The sequence below is a fragment of the Eschrichtius robustus genome, chromosome 9 (assembly GCF_028021215.1).
Source record: "Eschrichtius robustus isolate mEscRob2 chromosome 9, mEscRob2.pri, whole genome shotgun sequence".
Lineage (NCBI taxonomy): Eukaryota > Metazoa > Chordata > Mammalia > Artiodactyla > Eschrichtiidae > Eschrichtius > Eschrichtius robustus.
The window spans coordinates 10,470,865-10,487,161 of NC_090832.1; the positions used below are offsets into that span (position 1 = coordinate 10,470,865).

General features: G+C 36.2%; 1 protein-coding gene across 1 annotated transcript in view; it reads right to left on the minus strand.

Annotated features, from left to right (window-relative positions):
* The window catches only part of ARID1B (AT-rich interaction domain 1B), a 405,049-nt gene that overhangs the window by 241,384 nt on the left and 147,368 nt on the right, over nucleotides 1-16,297 (minus strand). The window contains 1 exon segment of the mRNA XM_068550751.1: nucleotides 12,797-12,907. Coding sequence (XP_068406852.1) covers nucleotides 12,797-12,907 — 111 coding nt within the window.

Below are 16,297 nucleotides of genomic sequence, written 5' to 3' on the forward strand. Positions count from 1 at the left end.
ATTTCAAAGCAGAAGGAGGGCAAACAAAGGCTAAGAAATTGACATTTATTGAGCACCTACATAGGTCGCAAGTACTATACAAGAGGTTTTATATGTGTTATATCTCTGGTGATGCAAAGGGGTCAAGGGAAGTACCAGGCAGTCACACTGAATTGATGGCAAGTGTGAACGTGCTGTGTCAACCATAACATGCATAATTAGGTACACTTTTCAAAATCTGATACCTCAAAACAGGGCCAAAGTCTAGTCAAAGATGACTAGAACTTTATTATTTTGTCTTCGTCCCTATAAAAATAGAAAGCGCAAATTAAGTCAGGAAAAAAGTAGTAAAAATAATAACATTCCTCATGAAGGCACTCAAGAAAGCCAGCGTGATCGTTACTCTCTCAAGCCAAGTGATCACAAAAGTGCTGGCAAACAGTGTTCCCCTTCTTCTAAAACCACTAGCACTGACAATATGTGATTAAAAGCCACTTGAATGTCTTGTATAAAAGGTGAATATAATTTTGATATAGCCATCACTGCTCTTATACTTTCAAATATTTAAGACTTCCAGAAAATGACAAATCATTCCCTTGAAATAACACATGCTGAAAGTATGAATTCTGCAGATTCTATAGATGGTTCTCTGAAGGTAAAATGAGATAATATGTTAAAGTATTTTAAATAACAGGCATCCTGAACACAGATGTGTTTTCTTGTTGACCTCTTATTGCTGAATTGTTATAGGAAAGAACAAACACTAATAAGCTAGTGAAATAATTAAAATTTTATTTTTATTTTATTACAGCTAATATAAAATTTTAAACAAAGGAGGCAATCAATAAATGATTGTTAAATGTAATTGAAATTTTCTGTATAAAGTGAAATCTTGTGCCTTTATAGAGGATATCAACATTTAGGCATGCTAGCTCAGAAAAGCCTAAATGTAGTAACTATGAAAAGTAAGAACACTTGGGGAAATTTGAACACATTCATATTTATTCAAGGCCACTCATGATTTTAATCAAAATTGGTAGAACAGTTTTATTTTTTTAAAAAAAAGAAGGACTTTAGGTTTAACAACCAAAGTTTACAAGGACACTGAGGTGTATGCAGGAACAGGTCTATGCAGGCAGCTGCTATAATGGAATGAGCTACAGACTCACTGTAACTCCACTGCTGTTGAACTTTGAGGCAAGTTTCCTGACATTTTTGAGTCTCTATTTTCACATCTGGGAAACAGAATTTTTAAAAATCTGAATCAAATTAAATACGTAAAAATACACACATTTTAAGAACTCATTTATATTAAACTTTTGCTCTGCATGTAGGAAGTGAAATGACTGCACTTTAAAAATGGAAGAAAAAAGTGGGGAGGGGCTTGATTTAAAAACAAACAAACAAACAAGAGTATCCCTTCAGAGTGGACGGTAATCTCCCTGAGGTCCCATTTCCTCTGCTGGGATTCAAATGTATCACAGAAATTCATGGTGCTCAAAGGGGTAAACCATTTCTAAAATAAAAGAGAACATCTTTCAAAAACAGCATGTCAAAACTAGGTTCCCTGCCCCCTCCCACAGTCACCGTAAAAGAAGGAAAAAAAAAAAACCCCCCCCCCCACACAAGACATAAATTTGTATACTAGGCTCACAAACCCATATACTCAAAATAAGTTTCAGAAAAGAAGAAATTATGAGATAACTAAGGAATGTTCCTCCAAAACGAATTGGTACAACAAGAACAAAGTCTAAATCATTCAAAAGTAAACCAAACAACACAATATAGAGTAACCCGTCCCTACCCAAGGAAAGGAACATTTTAGGATATAAACTTACTGCACTACCTTAAAAGCAAAGAAAATGAGACCAGCCACGAATGCCAATTGAAAAAAAATAATAATAAAATTTCTTCTATTTCTTGAGACTGTACTCTTGTCTTATTCCAATTAGAGTTAGAAACTCTCGGGAATGATCTGCTAAGTTGTTTATACAAACTCTGCTATGATATTCTTCAAATCATCTCCAAGAATTTAAATGAAATGTAAAGTTATAGCCAATGCAATCATTCTTTTAACATCAATTCCTATTTATGACAATATTTTAACTCATGTAAATAACTATACAAAAAATAAGGCTTTGGTAGCAAAGATGAATTGCTTCCTTTTAGGAGTTTTAGAATTCCAGCACAGTTATTCAGGACTTGCCTTTTAATCTCATAAAATCTCTGGGTATTCTTTTCTCCCCAAACCAACTCCCCACCACCATTTCCCTGTGTTTGTCACCAACACCACCATACCTCCTGGTCATTTAGTTTAAAAACTTAAAAGCGTCTACCATTCATCCCTCCCTTTATTTCCACAACTTCCTCCTTCTGCGTTCTCACTGCTATCACTTTTTAATAATCTGACTCAACCTCATTATTGAGATAATACAATAGCTCTAAACTTGTCTCCCTGTCTCCAGCAGTAATAAAGGCATTTTGAAAAATGAAAGCTTTTCAGAACTAAAAGGCATGGTACAATTCACTTGTCTTGGTAACCTAAAAGTCCCAGACGTTCAAAAATAGAAGAATGGGGTGGGATGTGGCTTTGAGCAGGCAAAACAGATGTCAGGAAGTCCTGTCTTTAAAGTTCATGTACTTTACCTAGGATATTCACTAAAAATCGTACTCTGGGCATATTTATTCCTCTTTTACTAGCAGTTTCTAGTATAAATTAACTGAAAATTTTATTTATAGAAAACAAGACATTTTATAATGGTACCAAATAAATTATTATATATATAATAAATATATTATTATTTTGAAGCCAAATTTTCTCCAGATACAGATACTTACAAAAGACCAACCACATATTTTTAGTGTCAGAAGGTACTAAGTGGCTCACTGCACTCAACCACCCAAACCCATGGGGAAAATAAAGACTAATGAAGATCCCTACTTACATTAGAAAACTCTGAAAAAGAAGAAAGAGTATTGGTATCAGGGCAGGTTTCAGATGGGGGCAGGATACTGCTGTACTGTCCCTGTCACTCAGTGGCCTCCAGGTTCACTCATTCTGGCCTACTTTGAGAGAAGACATTTACCTGTGGATCAGGTATAGTCTATGCCACCGCCTCAATGAACACCATTTTGTGCTTTGATAGTAAGAGAAGTAAAATAACAAGTAAAAGTAAGACTTGTCACATAGCATTCTACCCAAAATCAAGACAGCGAGCTCCAAAGACTTAAAACAAAAGGCACACAGAAACAAACTGCAGAAATGCAGGGGGCATTAAAACTGGTTTGGGTTCATTAAAAAGAAATGGTGGTTTTTATGTCCCTGGGTTGCTAATATTTCCACTGGTGGTAAATTTCAGTTTAAAAAGCAAAGAATTATTACTCAATTACTTTACAATATACAAATGTAAACCTGGAGTGTCAGAAGTAAATAGAGACCTCAGGTATAGACCATCAGGGCCTTCCTTCCACCAGCATGAAATTAAAATCCACTCACACCTGATCATCTTGGTTCAGAAAACTGTCCCTGCTGGGTTCCCACTGGTCCAGTAGGAAAAGGCATTAGACTGTGCATTACAAAGACAAGATTTCATTGTCCTGCAGCTTCCTTATTTGTTTGTCTTTTCTACCCCCCACTTTAGCAGGAGGTCATAAAGATACCTGGAATATGTACTTTTCAAGTTCTCACATGGACTTTTCTTCTCCCCAGACTTCCCTGACTCATATACATCAGACTCCCAAACTGATCACATGGGGAGAGAGGGGAACCTCTGCAATCCCTGAGATGTTAGAGACGGAGTCCACAAGAAGGCCCACGGCTCCGGCATGACCTAAAGAATAAGGCTAGGCACTCAATTAGGCAACCCCAAATCCTTAAATATGTTCAAAAGCAAATGGCTCCTAAGAATATGGGAGAGGGGCCACCAAGGGCATACACAAGCCATTACTGAAGATTTCAAGATGGCTGCACTTCTCTCATTCAACCTCTTCCTGAAAGCAAAGAGTTCATTTTATCAGTGCTTTTCTTACACACTAACAAAGAAAGCCTTTAATGTAAAATCTAGGAGTCGGAACATGCTCTAACATTCATTTTTCAGACAAGGACACACACGTCCTGAGAAGTGACATGAATTGCTCAAGACCAGAACCTTGGCTGAGACTTAGTCCTGCCTGCCATACACCATCATCATTACAACAGGTCTCCAGGTCAATATATATCATTTTATCAAAACAAAGTCATCATTCCTTCCATACAAGTCATTATAAGCTGTTCACTTTCATTTCTGTGAGAAGGGGGAGAAAAAGGCAAGTGATATAAAATGCTTCTAATGAGTCATTTTTATAATGATCTGATAGTAAAAAATGTTATAGTTAACTACTTATATAAGTCCAGTCTAATAATCAGGTACTATTTAAAACAAGAGAACTCTAGAAAATTAGCTATCAATAAGTGAATACTAAAAACTATGGGTTTAATTTTAGAATTAATGTTCTCACACACGCTGAATGTGGACAACATGCACAGAGGCACACAGCACGCAGATCCCACTGCAAACGAACACCACTCTGAACACTTTAAAAAGTCAATGACAGCCCGGTAATGAAATAAAGGGAAAAAACGCACACACCACAATCTAACATTGGATAAAATGCAGGTCATATGGGAAGAGACAACAATAGTACCTGGAAACTTTTTTTTTTAATAGAATGCATTATGAAGAAAAGTGGTTGAGAAAGCTTAGTCACTTTTTTGTGGCTTAAAGCTTTTTTCCCCTCTTTTATTCCAGGCTTAAACAAAGTTCAGTGGGGCATCAAACTGCCTGTTTTAAATTACAGTCTGTATTTTAAAATAGAATGCATGCACGGCATGTTCCTGAAGCTAGGGGGTGGGAGTGTTATTCACGGAAAATTGAAGGCTTGTTGAGTCAATAATCTTCTTTCACACAGTAACAATTTTCAGCTAAAATTTCTTGACCCAAACAAAGGAAAACAAGACCATTCAGTTATTTTACAATTTAGCAAAGGCAAAGAAAAAAGATGAGAAAGAGAGAGACACCTCTAAAATTTTACACTGTGAAGGAAAAATAGAAATTTTTGCTCTCAGGTAAGAACCTTCTCTACATGTATTTATTTCCTCTCCTAAACTGACAGTTAATATTCAAAATAGTTCCTTCCAGTTCAAAAGAAAAATAAAAGCAATTAACCAGTCCACAAATGCTACTATGAGCTCCTGTTGGTTATATATCTCTTGCAACATACTACAGATGTGTGCCTTCAGTTACATACAAAGTGGAAATCTGCAAACTAAAATTTACTTCCCAGCTAACTTGGCTAATGTAAAGTAAAATGCATTCAACTCAACGTCTTACAATGGCTATGCCTTATACATCGGGAGGAAGCTCGCTACCCCTTCTAGATACCAGTGAATAGGACAAGCACTAGGAAGAAAAGGAGGAGGCTTTCTGGCTCAACATGCCAAGAACTGCCATTTGTAGAAATAGAAACGGCAGGTTAAAATATGAAAAGGCACCTCTTGAACATCACTCGTTTTTTCATTCTAGCATAAAAAATTAAAATTAAAATTAAAACTCGAAGGAGCTATGCCGCTGATAACTGTCCTACTGGAGCCCCCATGCCCACATGTGAGAATCCCTCACACACACTGCTCTTTGTGGTTTGTACTAAAGCCCAGCACTGCTGCGCACCCCTTGTGCTCAGAGACGGCCCCTCTGGTAAAAGAGGCTTATGTCCAGGCATGGTTCTGCGGCTATTTGCATTCAGACCTGAGAGTTACGTGCACCCCAGCCTGTGAGGCCACAGAGGAGGCTCCGTGGCCTCACACAGGTCATCTGAAGAGCCGAAAGGCTGGTCAAAACCTTCCAGTCTCCCGTTTGTTACAGCAAAATTTGTATGCTGACTTTCCTATTAGCCAGGAATATCTGCATTTGTCATTGCTTACTTAATGAGCCTCATTTATCAACTATAGATCATAGTTATCCTTCTATTATCAAAACCAATATCCTGAAAATCAGTTATGTTTCAGCCTCTCTTCATCTCCAATTTTATCTAGTGTCTATTTTTTATAGTACTCCTTCATTATTTTTTTTTTGGAATTGACAGTCCCATAAAATGGGTTAAAATTCATTTCCCCCATATTTTAAATGGAAAGCTTCAGAATATTATGTAAAAAGGTCTGCAGGAGGTATGCTTAGTTAAAATGTGCTTTTAAAAATTAAATGAATTTTTGAAAATAATGCATCACCACTAAGCAAATATCTCAGCTATGATGAATTTAGAATTATCCATTTATTTCAAAAGGACTGAAAGATCTCAATTTAGAAACACTCTGCACACAAACATTCGAGTTATTTAAAAACAAACTATAGTTCTTTTTAAATATTAATTTATTCAAGCTTTCCATATATTTAGCCTGCTGCAACCTGGAAGAAATCCAAACTGGTAAGGTTTTTTTTTTTTGTTTTTTGTTTTTTTTCCAAACTGGTAAGGTTTTATTGAACATTCATTTACAGAACAAACATTTAAGTGGAAGCTTGTTTTGAAAGAGGGAGAAACATACCTTCCCACTTCCTACGACTTCTTACCTTGCTCAAGGTTCAAGTAGTTCCTCTATTTTCAAAATATCACAAAAATACTCTGGGGGATAAAATTACAGAATTTCACATCTTAAAGAAATAATCCATGTTGGAAAATAAACATCTGCCAGAGTCACTATCACTTTTCCTAAATTAGGACTTTCAAGTAAGGTCTTTTCATATTTCTCTCAAACTGAATCCAAAAAGAACTGTCGTCTCCATATAGAATAGACCAGAGACTAAAATTACATTTGCAAATTACGGTAAATCCTAGGTAAGAAACGGAATGTTGTACGCTCCATTTAACACTTCTCCAAGATATCAAAGTGTGTCTGTACCTTCAGTTTCAAAATTATGCAAATGGTTAACTGTGTCTGCAGATGCTCTCGCTGACAAGGCACATCCTTCAGAGAACCTCCTGCTCCATTCACCGGGTGCCCACTTTTTAAGACTTCCATGACTTCAAGACTCAACATACCCTAATAACATTTAGGAAACACTGATAACAGACAGCTGATGTCTTCAGCTGCACACGGGGATTATCACCGCTTGAACACTGAGAGAAGGGGACAACAGATTAAATTTCTCTTTTATTAACTTAGAATTTTTTAAATGTTCAGGATGATTTGAGAACGATCAATCAACAGAAGACAGTTACACTCTTAACCTTTTAATGACAACCACTTAATTCAAGCTCAAGATACAAATAAAAAAAAGTTTGGATAAAGTTCATTCAGCAGCCAAACATCTAATTCTTACCTGGTAGATTTTAACTTTTGCAAAAACCTGACAACTAACAGGTTAAGATCATCTTAACAATTTGTATTCTTAGATGGCTTGAGAACTTGGTAAATGCAAAACCCAGTTAAAAACTGCTCCACCTAGCTTTTCCAATAGTTTCTAACGGTTCAGAGGAACTATATTATCAAATCCACACACTTAAAATGTCCCTATTAACATATCATTTTTCATACATGCTTCCAAAGTACATGACCATTTACCCCTAACCCAACATGTGTCATTAAAGATTAATAAAACAAACACACACACAGAAGTATTCTTTTTCAGTAAAGGGAAATCATTGCATGCTCTGTTGCTAATACCTAACCCCCAAAGAATATTCTTGGTAATAACAGTTTCTCAACCATTCTCTTTCAGGCTTCCAATATCCTGTTTAACACCCTCTATTTCAAAGAACAACCAGCATATACTACCTCCTTCCTTTCACAAAGGGGAAAAAGAATACGTTTTATCTAAACCTCAATACTTCCTTCTAATTGCAAACTCAACAAAAGTGCCATAAACACTATTCCACAGGACATTTAGGGTTTTTACTAAACTTGGACAGATCAAACCCTTTTCATGTCAACCTCTTTAAATGTTTCCTATTTAAGAAAGAAAGGGTCAGAAAGAGGTTTTTAATGACCTGATGGGCCTTCGCAAAGGCCTTTAGAATATGACTGATCATACTCTGTATCTTAGGTAAACAGAATAATGGACCTGCTATCTGAAATACAAACCAGTGGCAGGTCTCTCTGAAGAAAAAAACAAATAAGTTATTTCTAAACTGAGGAGTATCAGCAACTCTTCAGATCCCTGGAGGAGAAAGCACTATTTGCTTAGAACAAGGAAAATAGAAATTCAAACCCTTTTTTTGTTTACTTTTTTATACATGTTTATAATATGTATAAACATGTATTTACTGTATTCACTGAAATCATGATTACTGTTTGTCAATTTATTTACTTTTACAATTAAAAATATACATTATGGTGGTCCAGCGCATAAGACTCTGTGCTCCCAATACAGGGGGCCCAGGTTCGACCCCTGGTTGCGAAACTAGATCCCGCACGCGTGCCACAACTGTGAGCACGCATGCCGCAACTAAAAGATCCCGCATGCCACAGTGAAGATCCTGCGTGCCACAACTAAGACCCAGCGCAGCCTAAATAAATAAATATTTTTCTTAAAAAATATACATTACTAAGAAAAGAATGTTTCACACTACTTTTAGATTGATTATACAAAAGTGCCCACTTTTTCTTCTCTTGAAGCTTAAGGTTACCAAAGTAAAACTCAAATGTCATTTTATAATAAAAGAAAATAGTTTTAAGAATAAAACCACCCTGCCAATACAGATACCACATTCCTATGATCCTTTAGTATCAGTAGCATATGGAGAACATAGGCTCTCCTGATGTCCATTCAATACCTTGGAAAAGATCCTGTAAGCAATTAAAAGAAAATTCTGCAATTAGGGGAAGAATGTACTTAAAAATTCTTACATAAATTCTATTAGGAAAATAATTACTGAATAAAACATAATAAATACTGTGAAAAGATCCTAGTCTGTTGAGGGTGAGAGGGAGAGGCAAGACAACTATAAAAGTAACTGCAATAAAAGGATGACTAGTAAATGCCATAAGAGATGAAAAAGTTAAAAAAGACTCAACAAAAAATGTATTAAATCATATTTTGGGGGTTAGAGTGTAAACTGAGATATACTCAATGTTTATAATATAAAGGAGTTGATAAGCTATAGCATTTGTTTAGACCTTCCACTGTATATTTTACTTAATGATGGCTTCACTTCATATCAATATTAGAGATAGAAAAAAACTATAGAATGTGCTCAAATTTTAAGTGATAATATTCCAAGGAGACAGAGTCAGTTCTTCAAGCTAATTTTTATATCACATGCTATATGCTAAGATTTGTTAGTAATGGTAACACCAAGGATATGTAAGCTAATGAACCTCAACAGGGAGAAGGCTATATGATTAAGAGGTATAGAAAGCAGTAGACATTATTAAGGAAGATTTGTTCTGAGCTTAGGTCTGAGTGCATTAAATGAAAAGTAAATATTACTGGTCATGGCACCAAGACAACAAGACGACAAATATTAAGTTATCAGTCATTGGCTTTATGTGGATGACCTGAAGAGCTCGGTCAGATGGAAAACACAACTGCATTAGCTACTGAAGATCACCAAGAACTTAAGGAAATGCAAATATAGACAAATATCAATTTAAACAATGGTGAGAGGACAACTTGCTGAGAGAATCAAATTCTAGATCTAGCATAAGAAAATGCCTTATAACTAGTGGGAAGCAGCCGCATAGCACAGGGAGATCAGCTCGGTGCTTTGTGACCACCTAGAGGGGTGGGACGGGGAGGGTGGGAGGGAGGGAGATGCAAGAGGGAAGAGAAATGGGAACATGTTGTATATGTATAACTGATTCACTTTGTTATAAAGCAGAAGCTAACACACCATTGTAAGGCAATTATACTTCAATAAAGATGTTTAAAAAAAAAAAAAAAAAGAAAATGCCTTGATTTCTTGTAATGGAAAGTTAACTGTATAACAAAAATACACTACAGAAAATCCCCCACATGCAGAAAAACATTACAAACTCTATCAATCTAACTCAACTTAAGCAAAAAATTAAGAAACAACCACTTAGGAAGTTTCCTTCTTATAGTCACATACATAATGGATAAAGACTTGATTATACATTAGAATCATTTTTACCATATATTTTTAAACGTACAGATAAGACCCACAATTTCCTTGGTTCAAAATTACAAAACAAGAGATTACAAATATGATGGATTGCCTTTAACCTTAAGTAAAAAGGACAAAATTTGTATCACTAACACTTGAAAAGGAAAAAACACAGCAGAAATCTACGAAAGACCTAATAAATTCAGATGTGATAACAAATACAGTTTCATGGTACTTGTACAATCAATTTATCCAAGTTAGAGTAAAAATACATATTAGAGCCATACAGAATACCAACAAATCTCTCCCCAAAACTGTAATTACCTTTGTTTTATATAACATATTGATGCAGTGTCTATATAAATAAAAATATATTTGTAAACTCTATACAGAAAAACTTTCTACACAAACAAAACCTGTTGAAAGCAAAGTGGAGCACTAAAATTTATTTAAACAAAGCCAATTTTCATCTTAACAGATTGGGGGCAGGAGGTTTAGGTAGGTACAACCAACCAATCTACAATTTGTCCTTTATTCAGTAACTGATGCTTCTACGCACTCAACATAAAACCTGGAAACCTTCCTCTCTAAAAAAAGATTATTGAAATGTTATTGAGTATATGGGTATGGTATGCGCCAAATGTCATGTATAACATTCTTTACAAATGCCGGTTCTCAAATGTTTAGAAGTAACATAATAAATCTTACTTAATGTAAACATGTTTGAAATTCAAATTAAAATCAGCATGCTATTTATCTGTGAGTTACAAAAACAAAAAGAAACCACCAATTAGGGCGTTTCTTTTTTTAATAGCTTCGTAAGAAAATTTATATTATGAGCAACCTTAAATCCCCTAGGGAAGGAAGTAAGATAAACATTAAAGAAGAAAGTTAGCCATTATATGTATACAAATAGAACAATCCAAAAGACTTAAACTGTTGAAGAATATATTGGTTCACTTCCTAAAATACTCTGAGCTCCTTTTCCAGTAATCAACTTTGCACCATCCCAAAGCAGAACTCTTCAGTTTTCTGGGACTACCACACTTCATTCCCCCACAATTATGCTGTACAGTTAGCTGAATGTCAACCATTGATTCCAAAGCAGAGCAATGAAAAGAAGCACAGCCTAGTAGGTGACACAGAAGTTCAAATGGATATGAAAAAAGCAGTACGCTGCAAACTATTCTTATAGCTATGTAGAAAATCGGTATCAATCTATAACAAATTCTCCAACCTGTAAAACAGTACACATCACCAGCCAATGACAAACCTAAAAAGTTGGGCTTACCTAAAACACTAAAAATCCTGTGGTAAAAAAGTAGAATTCACTGTCAACCACTGCCCACCTTCCCATGAGTCAATTTAAATTTCCTAAAACCACAAGTCAATTTCCAAATGTTCAGCAAATGTTCCATTTATCAACAGCATTCACGTGCATTTGCAGATGCAGGTGCACGCACGCGCGCGCGTGCGCGCGCACACACACACACACACACACACACACACACCATGCTCACCAAGCTGTGAATTATCTGAAGAAAAATGCTTACAGCTTAGAACACAGAGTCCATTACCTTTTTCATTCCTTCAAAAACCAAATAACTAGATAATAAATATTCCAATGTGACTAAAAAATGACCACAGTAAATTTTACCCATTTCCCACCATAGAAATAAAAGCTGTAAAAATTAGGGTTTCAAATACATGTGCATCAGATTCAGAGATATTACACATCCTGTAGCCATCACTTACCTTCTACTCTACAGCTACATATAACTTAAAAATGGGTATGGTATGTGCCAAATGTCATGTATAACATTCTTTACAAATGCCGGTTCTCAGATGTTTAGAAGTAACATAATAAATCTTACTTAATGTAAACATGTTTGAGATTCAAATTAAAATCATGGCTAGTCTGAGTTCCTGTCTTAAATACGACTTCTTAATAGAGATTAAGCAATAACAATGTCTTCAAATCAAAATATTTTAACAAGAAAATATATATAAAAATTTGTTTGCACAAATATATTCTTTGAATTTATAAGGAATATCTCATTTAAATGAGGTTGCCCATGGGGGGATAAAAAAAAGAAGATTAAGCACAGATGAACTATTTAAGGGCATTAACATGTAACCTATAATTTAGCTACTACTCTAGTCAATATATACCCAATAATTTGCTAATGGAAATACTTATAAGCTGTATTTTCCGATTTTAAACTCAAATACTTTCTTTTGGGTGAAAAAAGATTGGGTGACTTCTCGTTACATGAAGTCCCAGAAGAAATTCAAACTACCACTGGATGCTTTATCTCATTCTTTGCCAAATGGGAATTTCCTTTACATGTAACTCCTATATAGATACCTCTGTTCTGAATCACTACCAGAAAGCAACAGGCTATGCAAAGCACAACTGTACAACAGAAACACCTTTCTGCCACAAAACCTATCAGCCAAATAAAAGCTTCCAATTGGACTTAGAGATACCTACAACACTGGACTCGGAGACACCTACAAATGACACAGACTTATTCAGGACTACACAGCTCCTTCGAGAAGGAAACTGTAAAATAAAAATTAATAAATCACAAATATATCTGAAATCCATAAGCTTCTCCCCCAAGTCTCAATATAAAGTAGAATAAACAAAAACAAACGCTCTTTTTAGAAATCTGTAACTCATTGACTTTCCAAATCAGTACATTAACAGTCTTACTGGTAAACTTGATGGTCTTTCTTGTTGTATTAAGTTCAAGTCTTCATGGTTAGGTTTTCCAGGAGCCAGAGGAGGTTGAGACCTAGTTCCATAGCCTTCCTGAGACATATCCTAAACAAACACAAATATAAAGAAATATTTCAATGAGTTATAAGCTTCTTTGGTAATCAAGATGAAGCAAAGGCTTATCACAAAGTACCAACTCATCTTACATTTAAGCAGACATCTATGTTATAATTATCATTTCTGTAACACTTTCTCAAAAGCAAAAATAAAATACAAAAAGGTAGTGACTCATCAAGAGCAAAAATACATATAATTAACAATTAAATTTATTATGCAACCATACAACCTAAAGACCATATTTGAGTTCTGCAGGAAGGTGACAGTCAAGTAAAAGAAGGGAAAGAAAGCCAGCTATAACCAAACTCTCTTAAACCAGAGCAAACCAAAAGCTCATGTTGTTGTTTAATTCTGATTTTGGTTGAACCATCTTTAATATTACCTTGAAAATGCTAAAATAATTAATGAAAACTTTATTATCAACTGACTTTTAATATGCCCTCTCAGCAACCCACAAAACAACACAGTTAAAAAAAAAAAAAAAAAAAAAAAAAAAAACAACACAGTTATTAAGCTGACAGTATCCTGGGGTTTCTACAAAACCAATAAACACTCACGTATAGAATTTCATGTTCACGTGGCACAGTTACCAAAGAACCACAATGAAGAATAAAACAGCAGTGGGGAACAAAACACACTAAAAAAAACCTACTGAAGTAGAGAAACTTATCAGTAACATGGCCTTTCTGGCCTCCTGTTGAACACTTGGTCCAGGAGGAATTCTGCATGGTTTCAATATTATGCTGAAATATAAACCAAATACCACAACAAACTTACTGTATGTCCGATCTCTAGCTGTTTAACTATGTATGCTCAGTTACTAAACATTCTACCCCCATTTACACCCGAAGTCAAACAGCAGGACAGAGTGTAAAATGCTTATTATAGCATGTCTTAATTGGCACTGAAAGTTGAAGAACCAGTTTCTGATCGGGAAGAAAAAAAAAGAATGGAAAATATCACTTAAAAATAAAATTCTCTCCTTCTTCCCTGTCAGTTTAAATATGTGTTAGAATTAAAGAAATATAATATACAAGTTCTACTTCCCCTGTTAAATTCTCAAAATATTACTTTAAAACTTAATGAGTTGAAACCCTATAAAAAGCTTCTGCTGCCCCACCCCTTTCTCATACAGTATACACTTAAAATGACACAGCTTCTTAAGCCAAGAAACTTTGGACCAATAGCTGGTACTGAAAGTACACAAGCTGTACAAACTAGACTTAACTAGCCAAGTGTTGGTGCGACCTGCCTTTAAACAGGCTCTGAAGCAAACAGCATGCCAACAGTCCAGCGTTTCCCAAGCAACTCTTCTTCCTTTTACATAAACCCCCAAACAACCAATCAAGGTATCTAACCTCTAACAGCAGTGCAGAATGCCCAGTCAGCACTATACTTTAGTGAGAGAATTACACCCAGCTGTCCAGGTTTTTACCTGATAACATTTAGGTGAGGTCTCCGAGCACAGGCAGCCCAGGGATATTTAAAAGGGTAGCTCCTCAGTCTGGCTGCTGGCAGAGGGTGACAATTAGACTGGGGGGGGGGGGCAAAATCTCCCTCTCTCTCTCTCTCTCTCTCTCTCACACACACACACACACACACACACACACACACACACACACTACTTGCTCTGGATCCCAGACTTTCACTTGTCACACGGACTTCCAGCAGCATGTCCTGCAGGTTCCTTTAGATTAACAGCGAGGACTTCAAAATCAAGCCAGGAACAAGGCCTCCATTCAGGGACCTTCACCGTGTTACAAAACCCCCCCCCATGAAGGAGCAGAACAGCCTCGCAATGGGCAAACAAACGAGCAGATCCCCACCTGTGCCTCAAACACACACATGTGCACACAAGGTTTACGGGCGGTGCTTAGACACTTGTTTTAGTAAACTGTTAAGAAACAGGAAGAGGCTCACATGCCCTATGCTTATAAGCCTGTTAAATTTCCTTTGGTTTTCTCTTTGTAGCTAAATGAACTGATTTTTAAACGAGCTGAAAAAGACCGTTACAACTACAGTAAATACACATTTTAATGTGGATACTGTCCCCTCTAAAATAAGCAACACTGAACTAAGACTATGAAAGCCATCAGGAAATTTTACTATGACTTTACATTTCATTTTTTAAGGCTTAAAATTTTTAAATAGTTAGATTCCACCAAAATCTCAAACACTATTCTTAACCACAAGAGGCTTTCAGTTATTAAACACAGCTGGAAATAAAACCAAAACAAAATTTAGTGAGAATCACTGAAAATGGAACTTGTTCTGCTTCAATTTATGTTTGAACATAAGGATTAATTTAACTGAGAGAACACAGAAAAGGTACCAAGTTTTAACCTAAAACAACCATCATCTATATATAACTTACACTGGGACTATAAAGTCTACATTTGGCAGCTTTAATAAAGATATAAAAGTTATATATCATAACAAACCTGAGCTTTTTCCCCTTCAGAGCTATGTTTATTTTCTGGTAGGTACTTATTTTCATCTCAGGAAAAGTAAGTAGGAATAAGTAATTTAACAGACAATCAGAGGGCAATGTCTGTATTAGAAAATAAGAAATTCGTTCAGCACCATATTTTATAAACAACAACTAAGCACAGCCTTCATGTTTAACACATCACTGCAGTCTCTGATATTCAAAAGTTTAAACCACTGCACACTAGCTTGCACACTAGTTCACATGCACAGATTGTCACTGTGACAAATACACAGCTGTGACTATTTAAGAGAGCATCACACTGTGATAATGCTACAACGCAAAGGAGCCACACAAGGGAAGTGTGGTTTATCCTTTCAGAGTCCTTTATCAGTATTATTTTTCTTCATCTCACTCACAAGCTTTTCACCACTGACTGATTCTGGTTTTAACCATCTTTATGTTATAGATCAAAGGTAAAACGGAGGCTGACTCACAAAACAAAAAAAAGTGTGAAAAGAGCTTGAGATAGGGGCATGTACACATTTGTTTCAGAAGTTTTCACTTAGATATTACTTTTAACAAATGTCTAGGGACTTCCCTGGTGGCACAGTGGTTAAGAATCCGCCTGCCAATGCAGGGCACACGGGTTTGATCCCTGGTCCGGGAAGATCGCACATGCCGCGGAGCAACTAAGCCCGCGTGCCACATCTGCTGAGCCTGCGCTCTAGAGCCTGCAAGCCACAACTATTGAGCCCACGAGCCACAACTACTGAGCCCGTGTGCCACAACTACTGAAGCCCACGTGCCTAGAGCCCATGCTCCGCAACAAGAGAAACCACCGCAATGAGAAGCCTGCGCACCGCAACGAAGAGTAGCCCCCGCTCGCCGCAACTAGAGAAAGCCCGCATGCAGCAATGAAGACCCAACGCAGCCAAAAATAAATATAA